Here is a 22914-nt window from a genome sequence, read left to right as displayed (position 1 = left end):
AAGAGAGGAAAGGAGAGGAGAGGAAATTAGAAGAAAGAAGTGGGGAAGAAAGGAATGAGTAAAGGAGAGAAGGGAGAGGAGAGGGAGAAAAAAAAGGGGGGGTGGGGGTGCAGGAGAGAAAGACAGGAAGGAACAGAGAGAAGAGAAAAAGGGGAGAGGAGAGAAAAAGGGGAGAGGAGAAGAGAGAAAAATGGGAGAGGAGAAGACAGAAAAAGGGGAGAGGAAGACAGAAAAGAAAGGAGAGGAGAGGAAATTAAAAGAAAGAAGAGGGGAAGAAAGGAATGAGTAAAGGAGAGAAGGAAGAGGAGAGAGAGAAAAGGGGAGAGGAGAAGAGAGAAAAAGGGGAGAGGAGAAGAGAGAAAAAGGGGAGAGGAGAAGAGAGAAAAAGGGGAGAGGAAGACAGAAAAGAAAGGAGAGTAAAAAGAGAGAAGGAAAGGCAGTAAGAAAAAGAGAAAAAAAAGGAAATGAAAGGAAGGAAAAAGAAAGGAAAGAAACAGAGAGAAGAAGAGAACAGAGGAAAGGGGAAGAGAGGAGAAGAAAGGGGAAGAAGGGAGAAGAGAACAGTGAATGGGAATGGAAGGCAGGAAATAATGGAGAAGAGTGGAAAGGAAAGGAGAGGAGAGGAAATTAGAGGAAAGAAGAGGAGAAAAAAAGAAATGAGGGGAAAGAGAAAAAAAGAGAGGGAGAGGAGAAGGGAGGAGCAAGAAGGAGAAAGGAAGGAAAATGTTGATAAAATAAGAGAAAAGATGGAGGGAACGGAGAGGAGAAAAGGGTCCATACCTGCATTAATGTCCTGTGGATCTTCTCTGACAGTTCCTGAATGTCTGGGTCTAGAGGCTTCATTTCTGCCCCTTTGGGGGCAGTAAAGACATCTTCATTGAGAGGACTTCTGCAGAAAGACAAGACAAGGAGCAGATAAGGGAAAAGATATAAACACGCAGCCTGAACAGTTAGAGGGAGCAGGAAGAGACATGGACAACTTCAAAATTGGTTAAAAAATAAAAATGTTTTTTCCTCCAATCTAGTAACAGCTACTGGCTACCCTTTTTTCTTCCAAAAAAAAAGGGTAACCAGTAGCATTGTGTCATAGCCCCCTATGTTATATGGCTGCTTAAAAGGTAACCTGAGTTTCCTGATCACCCTGCTCTCTATCCCTGGAACCACCATACCAATTTCCATCTGTATCTGAAATACTGAATGCAATACCTACCTGCCATCTGTACTGTGTGGAATAGGAGGCTGTCAGAGACACACAGAACTGTCACCATGCATGAGTTTGTTTCACTCAGTACAGCTTCTTCCCCTTTCTTATTTTAGGACCCAACACAGGTCACTCCTGCTGCCTAACTTCACATTTCAGCTGAAGTGCCAGGAATAATGGGAATCTTACATGCAGGGGATTACACAACATTTAATCCATTACTGTTTAGCAGTGGGCCCTATTTAGCGAGGCACCTAAAAAAAAAAAAAAAACAGGCCTATGGTGGTTGTGCCACAGCAGAACTTACGTGCGAACTTTGTGCCTTCCAAGAATGAAGGAAACTTGGCGACTCCACGGATTCACGAAACTGCTCCAGCTTGTGTCGATGGTGACGTACTCCCCGGAACGTGCACATAGGCGGATGGGAGAGTGGTTGAAAGGCTGGCCAGCCTGCTGTAAGACTAAGGGCCAAAGATGATCATTATTTCATACGGCACACATTCCATCACACTATAAAGCTACAGCTAATGAAAAAAAACATAAGTCAATTTCTTCTCATATAGTTACATAGTTGGTGAGGTTGAAAAAAGAGACACAAGTCCATCAAGTCCAACCTCATGACAACAAAAAAAGCACATTTCTCTTCTGCTACACCCAAAATGCAAAATGTTATCTATAAATATAACCCAAGGAAACAGCTATAGCATCTTATAGACCAGTGATGGAGAACCTTGGCACCCCAGATGTTTTGGAACTACATTTCCCATGATGCTCCACTACACTGCAGAGTGCATGAGCATCGTGGGAAATGTAGTTCCAAAATATCTGGGGTGCCAAGGTTCGTCATCACTGTTATAGGAGATTTACTAAAACTGGAGCATTTGGAATCTGTTGCGTCTGTGCATGGTAGCCAATCAGCTTCTAACTTCAGCTTCTTCAAATTAAGCTTTGACAATACAACCTGGAAGCTGATTGGTTTCTATGCTGAGCTGCATCAGATTTTACACTCCCCAGTTTTTTTAAATCCCCCGCTATTTGGCCAAAGATTTTTTGGAACCCGACCATCACTCTTATTTGAGGTTGTTGGACATCCCAAACCATGGACATTGATATGGAGCTGACCCTCTATTTGATGCTATGGCAGTCTCCACTCTTCTAGGAATGAATCCCACAGGAAAAGAACATTTCTGAGGTCAGGTACTGATGTTGGATTTGTGAATGGGGTCCATGCCGAGTAAACAACATCCTGTTTTTACAATGCAGCAGGGCAGGCACTTGGCACAAGACCTGGAAGATCACTGTAATAGCGGTGATCAATACAATGACTTCCAGCTTGCACTGGGATCCCATGGGTATGGCAAATACATACCTACATTAGTCCATGTTGGTCCAATGTAACTATTTAAAAATTGCTGTTCCTATTACATGCAGCAGCCCCACCTAATACTTACCTGGGCCCCAACCTGATCCAGCGATGTACATGAGAGCAGCAGCTTTCCCAGGTCTCTCTCTCCTCATTGACTCACACAGCAGCAGGAGCCACTGACTTCTGCTTCTGTCAATCACAGCCAATGAGCCAATGAGGAGAGAGCGGGGGTGCCGCTCTGTGTGTGAATGGACACGCATCATGGCTCGGGGGCGAGCCTGCTCGAGTGCCCCCATAGCAAGCCGCTTGCTATTAGGGGCACTCGGCGGGGGGGGGGGAGCCAGGACCACCAACAGGGGACCCAGAAAGAAGAGGATCAGGGCTGCTCTAAAAAAGTATATCATGTTTGTTATTAAAAAAAAAAATCTTTTCTTTAGAATGACTTTAGGGGTCCATCAGCAATACTTAAAACATCTAAAAACAAGTTAAAAAAGAATTGAAAATTGTAAATTCTTCAAACTCCTTTTCCCCCCCAAACAAAATACCTTTAGTGTGTACTGCAAGCATGAGTGGCCGGTCCTCAGGATGAATGAAAGACAAAACAGGCATACCGATAAGGTCCTGCGGGAGGTAGCCAAGGAGAGGGACAGCTCTGTAAGATAATGGAGGACCATCAGACAGCGTTCCAGGAAGATGAACATATAAGATGCCCAGACAGAGGGACATGAAACTTACCTCTCATCTACCTCCTGGAACACACAGCTGGACGTATGCCTGGTGGTGAAAATACGCTTATCCGGAGGTATTCGTGGTGCTGAGGAAAGAGACGTAACCGTCAGCAAGACAACAGGCCCTACCTCTTCCTTCCTACCTACCTACCTAGATGCTGTCTGCTACCTATATCTCCCTGAATTGCTAAACAACCATAAAACTCCAATCAAGAAAAGTAAACTCATAGCAGATCAGGTTATGTGCAGTTTTGCTTTATTTTTCCACCATCTGCAGCAATGAAGCTGCATAGGGCAAATCCCCAGAGCAAGATCACAGATGTGTGACCAGCAGAGGAGCTCATGATTGTTAACAGAGATTCTCCAACTTGCTGGAAAAAAAAACCTGTGTGAAGGAAGCAATAATTCTTCACTTCTCTAAATAGAAAAGAGAAAAACTATGCGCCTGCCAAGTGGTTGAGTTGCAAAGTACATTGAGGTGGATTTTGGTGGATTGCAGGATAGGCAAATGTCTCGTCGCAAGACAAGGAAGGGAGGGTTCGGTGCTACAAACTGACAACCAATATCACATGGGAACAGACAAGATCATCAGCTACACTACTGTTGAAACTTGAGTCCATACAAATGATCGGCACACCAGTAAGCTCCAGTAAAATCCTCCCTTTATGAAAAGTTGACATATTTCTGACCAAAAGGGCCTTAGTCATAACAATGACTAAGGCCTTTTTTGTGAAAAATGCGTCAACTGTTTCTGTGAGTATTTATCCCTGTGGGTGGATTAATAAAAGGAGTATGTAACTGCAGCTCACTGGTGTGTCCATCGATTTGTATGGACTCGAATGTCTCGCCGCTTACTGTTCTTGGTGGGACATCACCTTAAACTTCTTAAGAGGAGAATTCTGAATCAAACGATTTCTTGTTTAAAAGATACTGTTTAATATATATCAAATATATACTTCTATCAAATATCAGGAAAATATCCTACTGAATCTCCATCGACACTCTAGCTAGACTTTTCTTAGCTGCACTACTAACTATCTTTTCTCAAATCAAAAAAACACAATCCTTTGATACCCCAAACACCCAAACTTCACCCAAGTTTCTCCCCAACAGACTTCTATATCACATGCCTAGATCTCATGTCAGGACTACACTCATATCCACTGTGCCCTAGTTCTTCCCAGGTATGGGAGAACTAGGAAGGTAGGGTAGGACATCTCAGTGGCGCTTAACAAGAGGGCCTCAAGCACAAGAGCAACTTCAATTACAACTCTACTTAAATAGCTTCATTTGAAAACCTCCATCCCACCTTCTGCTACCTTAATTAGTTAGTTGTTTGATGACTTAAGGTTTGTTCTCTTACCCTCATATCCCGAGTGGATCTTCTCTGCGATTAGCAGACAGCAGGGCTGCCCCTCGGCGTTGTCCGAATCTCGCACCTTCATCAGGTACGGGGTGAGACGGAAAGGGTGATAGCGGATGTTCATATGCCGCTCTCGGCCCCCACTGAAAACACACGCCTGCAATAAGACCAGAGCCAGGGAGAGCACAGAAACAAAGGGGGCAAACAAAGGGTACATTTGGGGGGGGGGGGATGTTGGTGGGGTAGGAGGTTGCTGGGTGTGGAAATTTGGCATATTTCCTACTAAGGAGAATATGTATGAAATGGAGAGAAGACAAACATTTGATATGATATTAGGGAGGGTTGAGAGAGATGCTGAGAGAGACAGAAGAAAATTGCAGTGTCAGAGATATTATATATAATCTATGTGGTGAGATTAATGCACCCGAGGCCACCCAATCAGCATAAAATGTTGATCTTCATTGGGAAACTCTGTACCCATACATGGGAGCGAAGAATCACTCAATGACGAAAATACTGATAGTTTCAGCAAATTAAGGTAAAAGGAAGAAATTGCAAATACCTCTCCATTTCTATAGACTGCTGACAAACAAAATGGCCAACTTTTGCCCTCTGGGGTATGGGTATATAACTCAAAAGTAATGCAAACGTCTTATGGCATTATCATTTTACCTTATGTATGGGTACAACCACCATATAACTATTGACCTGACTCATGCAGAACACAGTCGCACCTGAGCCTTACCCACCAACAATGTGGTGAATTTTCTCCCACATCACAGCTGGGTTGATTTCTGGTCAAAATTTAAGTATAACTAAAGGCAAAACTTTTTTTTTTAGTTTTGGATAGAGTGGAGAGGAATTAGAACCCCTGTTGGGTTTTTATTGCTGTCTGTGCCCCCCGTTAGGGAGACTCACCCTCTCCATCTGTCCGGTTTACCATTACCACTGAAAGCGAAAGTAAAAGAAAATCCCACATTTTGGGTCGTCCCCAAAAAAGTAATAGAGGGGAAATCAGTCAATGGGGTCATTAGTTCTGGTGACCTGGGAGTCCCCAAGGTCCCTTAATTTGCAGGGATTCCCTTCCTGTTTTGGCTACAGGGCAGGAAGTGAAGGGAAATCTCCCCAATGGGGCACAGATGGCATAAAATACTGAGAGGGGTTACTCCAATATGAAAAAAAAAGTTTTGCCTATAGCCAAATCAGCCTGTGCCCTTGTAATGAGAGGCACATAACATGCACGTTTGGTGAGGATTGAGGGATAGTCGGGGAACCTCAAATGTAAAAGATAAGCTAGTGGTTGGAATTTTTAAAAAAATGGATCCCTGTGCTACGTCAACATTTACTTCACATGTTCTGTTACATTCATATTTACACGATAAGACCAAACATTTGTGGACACCTCACCATCACAGCTTCTATGTGCCTACAAATATGAGGACACCCCTCCAAATGCTGGTGATTCCATGAAGGATATCTTAATGCTACAGCAGTGTGGTGCCTTCAAACTTGTGTGAACAGTTTAGGGAAGGTCCTTATCTGTTCCAAAAAGACATGGTTTGATAAGTTTAGTGTGGAGGAAATTCGGTGGTCTACAAAGAACCCTGACCCTACCCCTTACTGTCTACATTTCGAATAATATGGAATGCCAACTGTAAGCCAGGACTTCTCATCCAACATTAGTACCTGACCTCACAAATGTTCTTTTGGCTGAATGAGTACAAATCTCCACATACACACTCCAAAATCTTGTGGAAAGCCTTCCCAGAAAAGTGGAAGCAATTTAGCCACAAAAAAAGAGCCAACTCGATAATAATGGCCATGCTTTTGGAGTTGGATGGCCAATAAGCTCATACAGCTTTTCTTTTGGCTAATAGGGCACACTTCCCTGCAGACACACTTCAAAATCTTGTGGAAAGCCTTTCTAATACAGTGGAGGCTATAAGAGCCACAAATGGAAGGGGGCCATTCTATATGAACACCCATGGCTTTGGAATGGAATGTCCAGCAAGCTCCACAAAGGTCTACATGTCCCCAAACATTTAAGCCAGGGGTCTCCAATCAGGCCCCTGGGGCACTCTTCCTCCCACTCGTACGAGACACTATTCTGCCAACTAACACCAACAATGGGACACCATTTCTCCCACTAAACACCAATAATGGGCCACTATACTCCACTATGATGCCAACAATGAAGCACTATTCCTCCTCCTAATATCAAATGTGGCAATATTTACTCCCACCGATGCTAGAACATTGTCTACTAATGATGGCCACAGTCCAGGCCCTCCTAACGTCTGAATGACAATAATTCAGAACGTTGTTTATAAACTATGGAGACCCCTGTAACCAATATAGCCTATATTTAGTGGTTCAGTTTCTTTCACTGTACACAACTTCAATTGCAAATTGTAGACATATGGCAGGGTAAGATTCAGCCCAAGAACAGCATGTGGTAAAACACTTCACAGCAATCTGGGAAACTTTCTAAAGTAAATGAAGCTCAAATTTTCCATTCTCTACATATACAAAACACACAACATTGTAAGTCTGCCAAACATGCCACAATTATGTAATTATAGATGCCCAGTCCCTGGACGCTGATTAAGCATATCCTACAGTAAACACAACCTCCGTACAATAACTTTTCATATGGGTACTGATTTTTCTGAAACAGAAAGTCCAATCACATGACGGCCAATATGCAAACCTTGCTAGTTTTTCCGCACGATAAAAAATAGCAACCTGAGGGTCTTCTATACTACGAAGCACTGACGTCTGCAGTCCAGTTAGCCAAAAACCATCTCTCTCCAAGACATGCAGTTACAGAAACCAGTACAGCAAATTAGTAAGGTCTCATTTACACTTGCTTTGGACAGGCTTTGTCAAAGCTCTCTGAACGCTAGTCAAAGTCCCTGTCACTAGATAAAATGGTTTAGGCTTAGGCTTTGCTTCAAAAATTATACCCCATGTAGCTTTAGTGGTGCTTCAAAGCCTCTATAGAAGTATATGACAAAGCTCGCTTGAAGCCCTGCCAAAGCCCCACCAAAGCCCCGCCAAAGCCCCACTGAAGGCTCACCGAAGCCCCACCAAAGCCACACTGGAGCTTCACCAAAGGTTCATCGAAGCCCCACCAACCAAAGGCTCATCGAAGCCCCACCAAAGCCCCACCAAAGCCCCAATGGAGCTCCACAAAAGGCTCATCGAAGCACCAAGCAAAAGCAAGGTGTATGGATAAATAAAAAACAAGCGCGCATTCATTACTATTCAATTAATAAAAGTGAGTAAGTAAAAAATTGAGAAAGTAATACCAAAAAAGTGTTATATCTCAAAAAAACTATTCATATGAAATGCCAATAAACAAGAAAATACATATATAACACAATACGGAACTGATCAATATAAAAAAGTGATCAAAGAAACTATTGCATATGTTACAAAAAAATGTCCAAATAAGTTTAATGACCGCAATATGAGACACCGTATATCTTCCAATATTCCGAAGTCAGGAAATAATATCAATGCCTCTTACCAGAGTCGTTGGATCTCAAATTATAGAGGTCAAAGACGCCTGTGCACAAGCCTGCCGGCAGGAATACGATCCTCCTGTAGCTCTTTTCAGAGGAAAATACTCCTTCTGTTACAGCGGGATATCCAATTTGAAAGACAAGGCTTCAAGACGAGAATCATCCTATATTTTCAAATAGTCCTGGATGGTCTCATTAAATAGAGCATAGAAGAAAGGACTTCATGGTGTAGTATGTCCAAAGAAAATGTATTTTAAAAAAATCCAGCAACGCTAACATCCAAGAACACGGTAAGAAAATTTCAAAAACAGCTGTGGCTCAAGCCAGCTGACTGTTAGCGTGATGACATCAAGGACTAGTGCTCCACCCGACGCGTTTCCCCATACAAGGCATCGGCCAGGAACGGAGGCTGTCAACTCCATTATACTTATGCCGCGTACACACGACCCGACTTTCCATCAGAAAAGGTTCGACAGTCTTCCCGACGGACTTCCGAACGAACGGACATGCCCACACACGAACGGACTAAAGTCTGTTCGAAAGTCCGTTCATTTTGGACGTGATGACGTACGACGGAACGAGAAAAGGAAGTTTAATAGCCAGTAGCCAATAGCTTCCCTTGCATCATATTTGGGCCGTTATACCAGCATACAGACGAAGGGTTTTCCCAATAGGAACTGAGTCCGTCGGACAGATTTGAAACATGTTCTATTTCTAGGTCCGTCTGAATTTTTTAAAGAAAAACGATCAGACTATCCCACACACGATTGGACTATCCGACAAAATGATTCCGTCGGACCTATTCGTGTGTACATGGCATTACTGTCAGAAAAGCAAGGTGTAAACAGGACTGTAAGCTAACCATTTTATTTAGTGACAGGAGCTTTAACAAAGCCTGTCCGAAGCCATGGAAACAGATTTACTCAATTTACAATGGGTGGAAAAAACAGTTTCCTCCATTCAGGCTGGACAATAATAAAAGCAATGCCAATGAGAAAAAGGATCCGGGGAATGAAAAAAAGTCAGGGCCGGTTTTGCATTGGGCTTCAGCTTGCATAATATCAATGTGAATGGCAAGCTTTGACAAAGCATTTGCAGAGCTTTCAGCAAGCTTTGTTGAAGCTTTTTTACAGTACACTTCAATTTTTATTTATGTATTCTGTTCCCCAGGGGACAATGTACATGTAATACTTTGTTCCATTTCCCTATGTGCTGTCTAAGATGGGGTAACCTTCCTCCCTCCACAGTCATCCAACACGCAGCTAGCAAGGAGACAGCTGCTTTGACAGACAGCACTTTTCTCCATCTCCAAGCACTTGCCGGAGTCAAACATCTCACAAGTAAGGCAAAGGGGAGGGCTTATCAGCTAAAATGTTCCAGGCAAGCTTAGAGGTGAAGTGCGCCGTTTTTTAAAGCAGCCATCTCCTTGCTAGCTGCGTTGTCGGATGACTGTGGAGGGAGAGCCCTATCTGACCTTACAATTAGCCTTAGACAGCACATAGAAAGGCTGGACAAAGCACAAGTACTTGGGGAAACAAACACATTCATAAAAATGGAGACTTCTTTTGGGTTGTGCCATAAAGCCAGACTTCATCAGGCTGTAGGAATGCAGAACTCTGTCTTTAAGTATAGGTACAAGGTTTTTTTAAAAAAACTTTCTGTGTGCACCCCCACCCCCCCAATACATACCCGAACCCCCTTCCGATCCAGCGATGTTCAGGAGAGCCTTGTCTTTCCAGGGGCTCGCACACTTAACTGGCTTTTGGTAGTAGTAGGAGCCATTGGTTCCCGCTGCTGTCAATCATAGCCAGTGATCCAATCAGGAGATTGAGGGGGTGGGGCCAAGCCGTGGCTTCATGTCTGAATGGACACCCAGAGCAGCAGAGCCCCCATGCTCGGTACGGGATGCCTAGATGTGAACGGAGCCCTAATGTTACTTTAAGGCTATCATAACAACTTCTACTAACATTCACCATCACACAGCAGCCAATCCGAATCTATCATCATGCTGAGCTAGTAATAGCTTTTTTTGATTGATTACCAGCACCATTCTGCAGTTGAGTCCTCTTCGTTAGGACATTAAATAATGAATAGAATGTGGAGGATATTCTATAAATACAGAGGAATGTAAAAATAGAGGTCTTTGTCCTAGTGACAGTGTAAGCTTCCCTTTTCACCTTGACCCGAATGGTTGTGTGAGAATAGTTGAATATTAGAATATTATAGAATAGTGCCCCATCATTGGTGTCAGTGGGAGAAATACTGCCCTATTGCTGGTGTCAGTGGGAAGAATAGTGCCCCATCATTGGTGTCAGTGGAAGGAATAGTGCCCCATCATTGGTGTCAGTGGGAGGAATAGTGCCCCATCATTGGTGTCAGTGGGAGGAATAGTGTCCCATCATTGGTGTAAGTGGGAGGAATAGTGTCCCATCATTGGTGTAAGTGGGAGGAATAGTGCCCTATTGCTGGTGTCAGTGGGAGGAATAGTGCCCCATCATTGGTGTCAGTGGGAGGAATAGTGTCCCATCATTGGTGTAAGTGGGAGGAATAGTGCCCTATTGCTGGTGTCAGTGGGAGGAATAGTGCCCCATCATTGGTGTCAGTGGGAGGAATAGTGCCCCATCATTGGTGTCAGTGGGAGGAATAGTGCCCCATCATTGGTGTCAGTGGGAGGAATAGTGCCCCATCATTGGTGTCAGTGGAAGGAATAATGCCCTACTGTTGGTGTCAATGGGAGGAACAGTTCCCCATCATTGTAGGACTATAGCAGAAATGTAAATAGTGCTCTGGTCCATAGGGGGTGTATAGGTGCAAAATGATTAATGTACTGGTAAAGAAAAATAAATGAACGCCTTGTTACTGACACATTTGAACAAAGTGATCACATACACACATCTTCTGCTTTAAAGCAGGAGTAAACCCATCGATTTAACTGTTTCAAAAAATGTGATCAGTTATGACACCAGCCATTGGAAGATTTAACAGTTGGGTTGAGAGCACAACCAATGTGACAGTTACAATTCCGGCACATACCAGAAATGTAACTGTCACATCGGTTGTGCTCTCAACCCAACTGTTAAATCTTCCAATGGCTGGTGTCATCAGTGATCACATGTACAGCATTATGGCAGTTGAAGATCAAACAAACAAAGGCCAAGATGGCAGCTTCCTTGGCTGAAAACGATAGGAGGGTTTAGTTCCACTTTAAAGAAAGTTGGATTGTACTTTATAAACTTAGAGTGGTGCTCTATTGCCTTCTGACCCCCATCACCAGAACCTGGATGACTCCATAGAACCCATCACCTTCCATAGCTTGCATAGACCTGATATATTCAAACAGCTCAGTATTTTAGGTGGACGTACTAAACTGCATATTGGGATGACTGGAATATTGGCTGCAATACTGAGAACGATCACTAGATGTCAGTGTACTTTATACACATATATATGGTAATGACTCTGTTTCTCAAAGTATGTAGGCTCTCTCTCTAGTAGATTTAAAAGATGCAAAAATAACATCCCTTCTCACAATTTTTTTCTATAAGAAGCCCACCTCTCTTCTGTTCATGAAACGAGATGAACTTGTAAACACCATCATTGTTCAGGAGTAGAACGGTGCGTTTCGGGTCGTAAAACAGCGAAAGAAAAAGCGCTTGTCTCATTATTTGGAACAAAACCTCCACCTCTCACATCCTCTGCCTTTATTGAATATCTCAGCGAATTCATTAAAATGGATCCATGGAGCTGTGAACTCTTCTATGAAGAATGTGTAGGCTATAAATACCAAGGTATGGAATTCATTGGCTACCATGCTGCAGGGCTTGCCGGAGAAAGGTTACAGACGCAGGGATTGTGCGGAGAGGAGGTGGTGTGTGGGAGGGTGACGCAGGACGTGTCAGTATGTTAATTACACGGTGCTTTGTGTCACAGCTATTTGAGAATTATTTCAATAAGGAAGGGGACTTCCGGAGGTGGGAGAGGGGAGCTGTCCCAGTCTCTGTGTGTGTGTGTGTGTGTATATATATATATACTGTATATGAGGGCATTAAGGAGCGATGTCCACATTCCCTCTCTCTGAAAAGGTGAGAGAATCAATCAGTCTGCTTCCTTAAGGCTGGATTCACACTAGAGCACAGAGCGGCTCCCCGCAGGGTTTCCGGTGCGTCTCCATTCACCGTTTCAGGTCCGATTTCAGCCAAAATTTTGGGATGAATTCGGACCTGAAACGGAGCAGAAGATGCACAGGACTCCTCCTACGCAATTCACACCAGGGCCGCTCCGGAGATGTGTGAACCGGCTCCATAGAGAGCCTATCACAATCTCCTGCTATGCGAATTGGATGCGTTCAAACCCACATCCAATTCGCAATAGTGTGAACCCAACCATATAAAATGATCCATACCTCCTGTGTGTATGAAACATCCCTGAGTCTATAGACAATGCAACAGATGAATGTATCACTTCTTTGTCATATACAGTGTGATGGATCAATCTGTCCCCCACCCCACTCAGTGTGACAGTGGGTACTCACTGCATATATACCATGTTAGAGAGTAGTCTGTCCTCTCTGTGTATATGCAATGTGATAGGTCAGTCTGTCCTCTGTGTATATGCAATGTGATAGGTCAGTCTGTCCTCTGTGTATATGCAATGTGATAGGATAGTGTGTCCTCTGTGTATATGCAATGTGATAGGTCAGTCTGTCTTCTCTGTGTATATGCAATGTATTAGGTCAGTCTGTCCTCTCTGTGTATATGCAATGTATTAGGGCAGTCTGTCCTCTCTGTATACATATGTATACAGTGTGACAAAGATCAAAGTGTCCTCTCTGTATATAAAATGTAAAATAGATTAGTGTGTCCTATTTTTGTGTATATATAGTGGGATAGATCAGTGTGCCCCCCTTGAGTATATGAAGTGTGTCAGATCTGTAATCTTCCCCCCCCCCTCCTCCATATACAGTATGATAGTGATGTGTATATACAGAATGACTGATCAGTGCATCCGCTCTGTAGTCACCTCTCTATATATGCGGTGTGATGAGTCAGTGTATACCGTACTCTCTGTGTACATATAGTGTGATAGATCAGTATGTCCTATCTGTATCTACAGATCAACACATCCTTTTTCATGTCTCCTCTCTGTATATGCAGATCAGTGCATCCTCTCTGTAGATACAGTGTGATGGGTCAGTGTATCCTCTATGCACAGTACACCAATATGGCAGATCCGTGTCCCCTCTCCCCATATGTAGGATGTAATAGAGTTATATATATATATATATATATTTAAAAATGTTCTATTTGTATACACTTATCTGTTTTGCATATTATATGTGTGATTGATTTTTTTCTTTCTCTCACATCTCTCCTCTTGGAGAAGATAACTGCAGTAAAATTAGTCACTGTTATCTTTACTTCTCCCCAATTTTACGATACCTACCTGATCCGACAGAATAGAGACTTTTCCTGAGTGTAGTCCATTGAAGCCGTATCTGGAGGAAGAATGAGAAATGGAGAGTCAGCAGGAGTCAAAGTGCAGGAGGAGGACAGACTCATAGCCCCCTTCTGTCTGTATCATCCTGCAGGAGGAGGACAGACTCGTAGCTCCCTTCTATATCACCCTGCAGGAGGAGGACAGACTCATAGCCCCCTTCTGTCTGTATCACCCTGCAGGAGGAGGACAGACTCATAGCCCCCTTCTGTCTGTATCATCCTGCAGGAGGAGGACAGACTCGTAGCTCCCTTCTATATCCCCCTGCAGGAGGAGGACAGACTCATAGCCCCCTTCTGTCTGTATCACCCTGCAGGGGGAGGACAGACTCATAGCCCCCTTCTGTCTGTATCACCCTGCAGGAGGAGGACAGACTCATAGCTCCCTTCTATATCACCCTGCAGGAGGACAGACTCATAGCCCCCCTCTGTCTGTATCACCCTGCAGGAGGACAGACCTGCAGGAAGACAGACTCACATCCTTTAGGGCAGACTGGCACCCATCATCTATACATTACCTCCAGATATGCAGCTGCTCCAAGATAGGAGGTGATAAGGTGCTGTGGACCCATAGAAGACGCTGACATCTTGCGGGGCCAGAAATTCAGCAAATGTTGCTCCTTTAAACACGTCCCTTTTACAATGCAGGATATGGGAGACCTGGTCAGAGATGTAGACAATGCGGCCGGTGATAAAGGAGACAGCCACAGCGAATGTGTCCTTGAGAAAAAAAAAATTTAAAAGATGTAGGATTTTAGAACAATGCTGCTCACACTCAACCATACATAGGTAAAGTACCAGACATCATAAACATTTCCTAGTGGACAAGAGGAGAGGAAGGCAACTGATGCCAGCCATAGTGGTTGATTTACTAAAACTGGAGAGTGCACAATTTGCAGGTTTCCCCATATCCAGCTCGCATGTCAGGAGCCTATGACCAGCTCTTAATGGAAATTGGTGCCATTTGCGCACATGCGTTCAAATCTGCTGTGCAGATGCCCGCCACTCTGTTCTAGAATCCAAATGCCTGGTAGAGACCAGTGGCACATCTGCACACGTGCAAAAATGGCGGCATGGAACAGCGGTGAGGGGAGGTAATCCAGGAGCGGTTTAGTTCCGCTTTAAAAAAAAAAAAAAAAGTCACCCTCCTGTGCCCAACCAACCTCCCTCCCCAAACCCCACCCCAGTTCCTTCCTTTCCCCCTGCCTACCTGTTATCTAGGGTGGTCTTCACATACTAACCTGCCCAACAGATCCAGCGTTGCTCTGTTACGATACGTCACACTGCAGTTCCACACCGCCATATTTGCTCCCAATGTCATTGGTTCCCAGATGCCACTTCCTGGTTCAGGCAGCCCAGTACCCTGATGACGTCCGCCCTCCTCTAGCTGGACGTCATCAGGGTAAATGTAAAAATTGCTGTTGTAGATTGCAGAGGGGGGCTGAGTAAAGCAATGATGCCCAGTGCAGATCCAGGAGGTAAAGGAGGTAAGGGTTCACTTTAAAGTTTATTTGCAGGTATTGCCTAATTTACCCCCAGACCTACCTATCAACCCCCTAGCTATCAGGTTGGGGTCATGCTGCCCCCTCCTTTTAAAGGAGTTGCAAAGTCCCAAGGTTTTTTAATCTTAATGCATTCTATGCATTAAGCTAAATGTCTCGGCCGTTCGACATTCTCCATTCCAATTGGCTTAGACACAGCAGCGGTGCCATTGGCTCCCGCTGCTGTCCATCAAAGTCAGTCAGCCAATCAGAAGAGAGAGGGGGCGGGGCCAGGCCACATCTCCATGTCTGAATGGACACAGGGAGCTGTGACTTGGCTCGTGCTCCCATAGCAAGCTGCTTGCTGTGGGGGGCACTCGACAAGAGGGAGAGGCCAGGAGCACTAAAGAAGGACCCAAAAAGAGGAGGACCTGGGCTGCTCTCCACAAATCCACTGCACAGAGCAGATAAGTTTGACATGTTTGTTATTTTTATTTTTTTTAAAAAACAAGACTTTACAATCACTTTAAGAGCTAAAGGAACTCACAGGATTCTTTAGCGTGTATTCCGATGTGACGCTTTCCACCTCCTCGATAGTGAAGCTGGACATGTCCAGGCTGCATGGCTGGGATTCATCGATGGTCCACTGCTGGTAATATTCTTGGTTAGCTGAGAAAACATAGTTAACTATTAAGCAAGCACAGAAAACAAATATGGATATATCTGACACCCGAGCCAAGCATGCGAGAAGAAAAACATAACTTTTTGTCCTGGTGGTACTGTTATCGGGACAGAAAACAATGTAAAATTTTACAGTTGTCACCAAAAGAAAGACTAGAGGCAGCATCTTCAAATGGGGTCATCTGTTCCGGAGACAACTAAGTGAGATCATGTGATGACTTTTACCTACAGCTAAGCCTATAATATATGTCAGGCTACTCACAGTGGTGGAGCCCACAATCCCGAAAGAAATGCAGAGGAAACATGTCTGTCCCCTCGGCAATGACCGGGCGAGCTGCAGGAGCTTCAGTCTAAGGTAAGTATTTCATAATATGCTAGTATGCGATGCATGCTAGCACATTATGCTATTGTGCTATTGTCTTGCAGGTTTTTTTCCCCACGGTTTACTACCACTTTAATGTTGAAAAAGTATTTATCAAATGTGCCTTAGTGGGGGGGGGATGTGAATTAGCAAAAACTAGTGCACACACAATCTGGTGCCATTAGGCATAGTAACCAATCAGTTTCTAATTTCTAACCTAGAAGCTGATTGGTCACTATGCACAGCTGCACCAGTTTTACTAAATCTCCCCCATACTGTAAATGTATATGTGTGTATACAGTATACTGTATATTATAGATAGATAATATATACACATAAATCATTATATATCATAGATTTTATATTAATATATACTATATATGATTTATTAGCAATAGTTCATTATATAAATAATAAATTATTTAAATATATTTATATAAATAAATTATATAAATACAAAACGTTTTTATATTTAATATATTATTATATATTATATGATATATTCATTCATATATCATTCCGCTCACCTCGGACTTGCTTGACGCAGGAAAGTGCGTACTGCAGTATGGCAAGAGTCCCAGATTTGCCTTTTCTTTTTTCGGATGGCAGGCGGATTTTTAGCTCCTTCAGGGCCTTCATTAATTCCTTCTGATTCTTCTCCCGGGCAGACTGTTCACTGCTACAAGAACAAAAAGACAAGAGAATAGTGTCAGCAGCAAGGCGGCGGGTTTCAGCTTCCCCAGATGCAGTGTTTTCATGTGAAGGTGAGGTCAGGACAAGAAGCTTCCCCATATACAGTGTTTTTATGTGAAGGGGAGGTCAGGACAAGAAGCTTCCTTAGATGCAGTGTTTTCATGGGAAGGGGAGGTCAGGAGAAGAAGCTTCCTTAGATGCAGTGTTTTCATGTGAAGGGGAGGTCAGGAGAAGAAGCTTCCTTAGATGCAGTGTTTTCATGTGAAGGGGAGGTCAGGAGAAGCTTCCTTAGATGCAGTGTTTTCATGTGAAGGGGAGGTCAGGAGAAGTAGCTTCCTTAGATGCAGTGTTTTTATGTGAAGGGGAGGTCAGGAAAAGCTTCCTTAGATGCAGTGTTTTCATGTGAAGGTAAGGTCAGGACAGGAAGCTTCCTTAGATGCAGTGTTTTCATGTGAAGGGGAGGTCAGGAGAAGAAGCTTCCTTAGATGCAGTGTTTTTATGTGAAGGGGAGGTCAGGAAAAGCTTCCTTAGATGCAGTGTTTTCGTGTGAAGGTGAGGTCAGAAGAAGAAGCTTCCTTAGATGCAGTGTTTTCATGTGAAGGGGAGGTCAGGACAAGAAGCTTCCTTAGATGCAGTGTTTTCATGTGAAGGGGAGGTCAGGACAAGAAGCTTCCTTAGATGCAGTGTTTTCATGTGAATGTAAGGTCAGGACAGGAAGCTTCCTTAGATGCAGTGTTTTCATGTGAAGGGGGGGTCAGGAGAAGCTTCCTTAGATGCAGTGTTTTCATGTGAAGGTAAGGTCAGGACAAGAAGCTTCCTTAGATGCAGTGTTTTCATGTGAAGGTAAGGTCAGGACAGGAAGCTTCCTTAGATGCAGTGTTTTTATGTGAAGGGGAGGTCAGGAAAAGCTTCCTTAGATGCAGTGTTTTCATGTGAAGGGGAGGTCAGGAGAAGAAGCTTCCTTAGATGCAGTGTTTTCATGTGAAGGGGAGGTCAGGAGAAGTAGCTTCCTTAGATGCAGTGTTTTTATGTGAAGGGGAGGTCAGGAAAAGCTTCCTTAGATGCAGTGTTTTCATGTGAAGGTAAGGTCAGGACAGGAAGCTTCCTTAGATGCAGTGTTTTCATGTGAAGGGGAGGTCAGGAGAAGAAGCTTCCTTAGATGCAGTGTTTTTATGTGAAGGGGAGGTCAGGAAAAGCTTCCTTAGATGCAGTGTTTTCGTGTGAAGGTGAGGTCAGAAGAAGAAGCTTCCTTAGATGCAGTGTTTTCATGTGAAGGGGAGGTCAGGACAAGAAGCTTCCTTAGATGCAGTGTTTTCATGTGAAGGGGAGGTCAGGACAAGAAGCTTCCTTAGATGCAGTGTTTTCATGTGAATGTAAGGTCAGGACAGGAAGCTTCCTTAGATGCAGTGTTTTCATGTGAAGGGGGGGTCAGGAGAAGCTTCCTTAGATGCAGTGTTTTCATGTGAAGGTAAGGTCAGGACAGGAAGCTTCCTTAGATGCAGTGTTTTCATGTGAATGTAAGGTCAGGACAAGAAGCTTCCTTAGATGCAGTGTTTTCATGTGAATGTAAGGTCAGGACAGGAAGCTTCCTTAGATGCAGTGTTTTCATGTGAAGGGGGGGTCAGGAGAAGCTTCCTTAGATGCAGTGTTTTCATGTGAAGGTAAGGTCAGGACAAGAAGCTTCCTTAGATGCAGTGTTTTCATGTGAAGGTAAGGTCAGGACAGGAAGCTTCCTTAGATGCAGTGTTTTTATGTGAAGGGGAGGTCAGGAAAAGCTTCCTTAGATGCAGTGTTTTCATGTGAAGGGGAGGTCAGGAGAAGAAGCTTCCTTAGATGCAGTGTTTTCATGTGAAGGGGAGGTCAGGAGAAGAAGCTTCCTTAGATGCAGTGTTTTCATGTGAAGGGGAGGTCAGGAGAAGAAGCTTCCTTAGATGCAGTGTTTTCATGTGAAGGGGAGGTCAGGAGAAGAAGCTTCCTTAGATGCAGTGTTTTCATGTGAAGGGGAGGTCAGGAGAAGAAGCTTCCTTAGATGCAGTGTTTTCATGTGAAGTGGAGGTCAGGAGAAGCTTCCTTAGATGCAGTGTTTTCATGTGAAGGGGAGGTCAGGAGAAGAAGCTTCCTTAGATGCAGTGTTTTCATGTGAAGTGGAGGTCAGAAGAAGCTTCCCAATATACAGTGTTTTTATGTGAAGGGGAGGTCAGAAGAAGAAGAAGAAGAGAGAAGAAGTTTCATAATGTGGGATACACACTAGTCAAAAATTGGGCAGAAATTTTCATCCAAGGAACGATCATACAAATTTTAGACTAGCGTGTACACAACTTTCCACCACCGATTCCGATCCAGCGAACAGAAAAAAAAAATGTAGGGACAAACAGCAAAACTTGTTGTCCATCAACAGCACAGCTGATTTTCGTGTCTCGAGTTGCACCCCCATCATCACATGGTGTGGTGCTCTGCAAAGTCATCTAGTCCAGTGCCTTTTCACAATCTGTGCAAGAAAACCACTAAAGGAAAAGAACACACAGGAGGAAGGTCCTGTGACATCACTGAGCACTTCCGGGTTCAACTGAAACCCAGGTGGAAACAAGAACGGTGACAGCTGGAGGTGGGTCCCCACCTGCAAGACTAGGGGTGGCGTCGCTTGGCATCTTTACCCTGGGAACTTCTAGACCTTGTCTAGTTCTGATCACCAGAACTAGAATAGGGAGAAAATCTTACTCACTTGGTTAAATGTTATTATTATTGTGCCTCCAGGACAGGAATTGAAGGGAAATCTCCCCAGTAGGAAACAAACAGCAAAATATAACCTGATGGGAGTTTTAACCGTTCCCTTTCCCTATTGGCAGCAAAAAAAAACAAAAAAACAGAAATCTGACTTTCAACGCTGATTGGACTTACCTGCAGCCGCTGGTGGAAGGGTTGTCCTGTTCGGAGCTATTGCTCAGGAGACTGTATGCGATGGAACTGCTGGGAGGCGAGGGGCTGTTAGAGTTTGTGCTGTGGGTGGAAATAAAATGCATCACATGAGAAGAAGCATAGAAGAACCACAGCAAAAAAAAAAAAGTGGTTCATCAAGTCCCATTTATTATTTTTTATTATTACTATTTTTTATTTTTTTTTAAACCTTTTTTTGTTTGAATATAAATCTTGTCCCAAGTATGTTTGATTTACATACTATTGACTGACTCTCTACCTCTGCTGGAAGTCTATTCCAAGCATCCACTACTCTTTCTGTAAAATAATACTTTATAAGATTAGTTTTGAGTGTCACCTCCTATTAGTTTGCTTTCATCTCCTTGTGTTCTTCATCTTATCTTCAACTTGAAAATATCGTCCTCCTTGGTGGCTTCTCTGGCACCCCTTTCATTTTGTCCCATCTTTTACTATTATTTTACTATTATTATTATTTTACTATTATACCCCCCTCCCCCCTTTTTGTTTTCCTGTTCTCTTCTTCCTCCCCACCTGAGGAACCTCTACCCTTTATCTTCCAGGCTACTAAGAAATTTTGACCCTGGACCCCCCCATCCCATGTTCGCTCTCAATGTAAACCCCCACTTCCCCTTACTCACTGTTTTCTCCCCCTCATACTTATCTAGGCTATTCGTTTCATGTTGTTTAATTCCAAATTGGATTCCACACGATGTTCCCTTACTCTCTTGTGGTTTCAGGATGGGCCGATTAACACCTCACTCTCATTGTCCTGGTTTCCTACCGTCAAGGTGTGATAGTCCCACTGGGCCTCTGTGCTTGGGTCCATCCAATAAGCCTATGTGAACTAAGTTTTTCAAGTCTGACAATATGTAACTGTCTCCTTAATTTTCCTTTGTAATCTCGTTGAATTCTATAAATAAATAAAATTGAAAAAAAAAAAGAAGAAATTAAATACGGCCTTCCTTAACCTAATTCACATTCTTATGGCTCTTTAACCCTGGGCTTGGTTGAGGTGCAGGTTACGACCCTGGACCCGTATAGCACCCTGCACGCCTCGCATCAAAGGCCAAGGCGAGCGCCCACACAAGGTCCAGTGCCTGAAGCAACATTACAGGCCAACCCCACCAGCAGAAGGTCCAGGTACGGCTTCCAATGGTTTTACTGAGCTACCATCAATCTAGAGGCACTGCTTCTATTGTGGTATTAGAAGACATTGAAGAGTTGATCGAAGAATCCAAAGCAAAAAAATATAAACTAGTTATGGTAAGAGTGATCTATGAAGGAGAAGAGGGCCATCACCTTACGACATTAGCAGAAACTGAGAACACGCTTAGTAATGTAGGGCTATAGGGGATGCCCAGAGGGGGTGTCCTAAAAGCTTTCTCAGTATCCAATAACCTGAAGGCACCAGCCTATAACCCAGAGTCTATGCATATCAAGCCTACGTCCCACATTAAGATGAATAGACGGTTGAGCTTCGGTTTAAGCCACCCTCCAAACTGCCCCCCTTTAACCAACACAGTAGCTGGAGGAGGTTGTACACATCCTGCAGCTGCAACACTTTTCTTGCCAAAAATGACACCCCGTGTTGTGTTTGTGGCCCATTCAAATGAATAGGGGCGCACTGCAGCTGTCCTGCAACTCCATGTAATTAATGCACACAGTTCAGGACTTTCAGGGTTAAACAGGTGCTTACGAGGAAATGTAGCACCTCCCAGCCACTTGTCAAAAAGAGATCCAATGCGGATCACTTTTCAGAGGCAGCAGGAGCCAGCACTAACGTAAATAAGCACCTTTTATATTTAAAGGTTTGAACTACACCTCTCCCCTCCCTTCTTTTCCCAAGACTACGTTTTTATATTATAATGTATTACAGCCCCCAAAATTTCCACTCGCCTGCTTGCATTTGGCGAGTGGAAATAAGCCGAGGGCGAGTGTGTTGAGCAGCATCGGGGGGATTTGGGTGCTCCCAGCAGGTGGGGCTGGAAAAAAAAAATATACCGTATTTTTCGGACTATAAGGCGCACGTAAAAGCCTAAATTTTCTCACAAAAACGACCGTGCGCCTTATAATCCGGTGCGCCTTATATATGACCTGTTGACATCGCTGGAGTTCTTTGGTTAATGCACCCGGAATGATGGCAAGCACTCACTTGGGCTTTAACAGTATCTGTCAGATGGGCGCGCATGGAGTCACAGATCAATAGGGATGGAGATTCGTGGAAAAAGCCACCCGGTCTCTTGACGTAAACCTTCGGACTATAAGGCGCACGTAAAAGCCTAAATTTTCTCACAAAATCGACCGTGCGCCTTATAGTCCGATGCGCCTTATATATGGAAATATCCATTTTATCAGCCGGTCGTTGCTAGTGCGCCTTATAATCCGGTGCGCCTTATAGTCCGAAAAATACGGTGTGTATATATATATATATACACACACACACACACACTCTACATGCTAGCCCTCAAATAAGGCAAATGGAAATAAGCTGAGGGTAAGTGTGGCATCACATCAGAAAGAGGGCAGGGGCTGGGAGGGGCAGTGGCCTGGCTAGTAGCTCAGAACTTGAAATTTTGAGCCCTAATGTAGTATATTATTATAATATTATAATAATATTATATTTTATAACCATATTTAGTTAAGGATCAGGAAGTTTCAGGGGGAAGAAAATGGATCTTTTCAAAATGCAGCAAATCCAAATGCAAGGGGCATCTTGGGTTCCTGGGTATCATCCTGTGACGCTTGCTGCACGTGCTCTTTGCAAATGTTATACCCCGCACATTCCTAGAGTACAATATACGCTACTGTAGCCATATGTTCTCTGTGTGCTGTCCATGGTGCTGAAAATCAGCTTTATATTATATAGGTTCACTTCTGCACAGATTCCACTACTTCTTTCCAAGAGGCTGCTAGATGCGTGGGGCCTGGAATTGCAACAATTACATAGAGATATAAGCTTTAAGGCTAAACTTTGAGCAAAAAAAGTAATTAAACACTTTTTAAAAATTAATTTAAATAAAAAAAGTAATCATTTTAGTATGTTTCTTGATAACCACAAAGGAAGTACATCCACAAACTCAGATACTA

The 22914-nt window shown here is 43.7% G+C and overlaps 1 protein-coding gene across 4 annotated transcripts in view; it reads right to left on the bottom strand.

Annotated features, from left to right (window-relative positions):
• Nucleotides 1–22914, bottom strand: part of PER1 (period circadian regulator 1) — a 93354-nt gene that overhangs the window by 26058 nt on the left and 44382 nt on the right. For all 4 annotated transcript variants that reach the window (XM_077470608.1, XM_077470611.1, XM_077470610.1 and 1 more), the window contains exons 3-12: nucleotides 19792–19890; nucleotides 16728–16879; nucleotides 15706–15827; nucleotides 14196–14397; nucleotides 13628–13679; nucleotides 4659–4801; nucleotides 3303–3381; nucleotides 3113–3219; nucleotides 1509–1662; nucleotides 781–889 (exon numbers count right to left, since the gene is read on the bottom strand). In XM_077470608.1, coding sequence (XP_077326734.1) covers nucleotides 781–889; nucleotides 1509–1662; nucleotides 3113–3219; nucleotides 3303–3381; nucleotides 4659–4801; nucleotides 13628–13679; nucleotides 14196–14397; nucleotides 15706–15827; nucleotides 16728–16879; nucleotides 19792–19890 — 1219 coding nt within the window. The remainder of the gene's footprint in view (nucleotides 1–780; nucleotides 890–1508; nucleotides 1663–3112; nucleotides 3220–3302; nucleotides 3382–4658; nucleotides 4802–13627; nucleotides 13680–14195; nucleotides 14398–15705; nucleotides 15828–16727; nucleotides 16880–19791; nucleotides 19891–22914) is intronic.

Source organism: Lithobates pipiens, unplaced genomic scaffold (assembly GCF_037356315.1).
Source record: "Lithobates pipiens isolate NorthernLeopardFrog02 unplaced genomic scaffold, aLitPip1_a1.2 Scaffold_8, whole genome shotgun sequence".
Lineage (NCBI taxonomy): Eukaryota > Metazoa > Chordata > Amphibia > Anura > Ranidae > Lithobates > Lithobates pipiens.
This window is presented reverse-complemented; position numbering and strand designations above follow the sequence as displayed.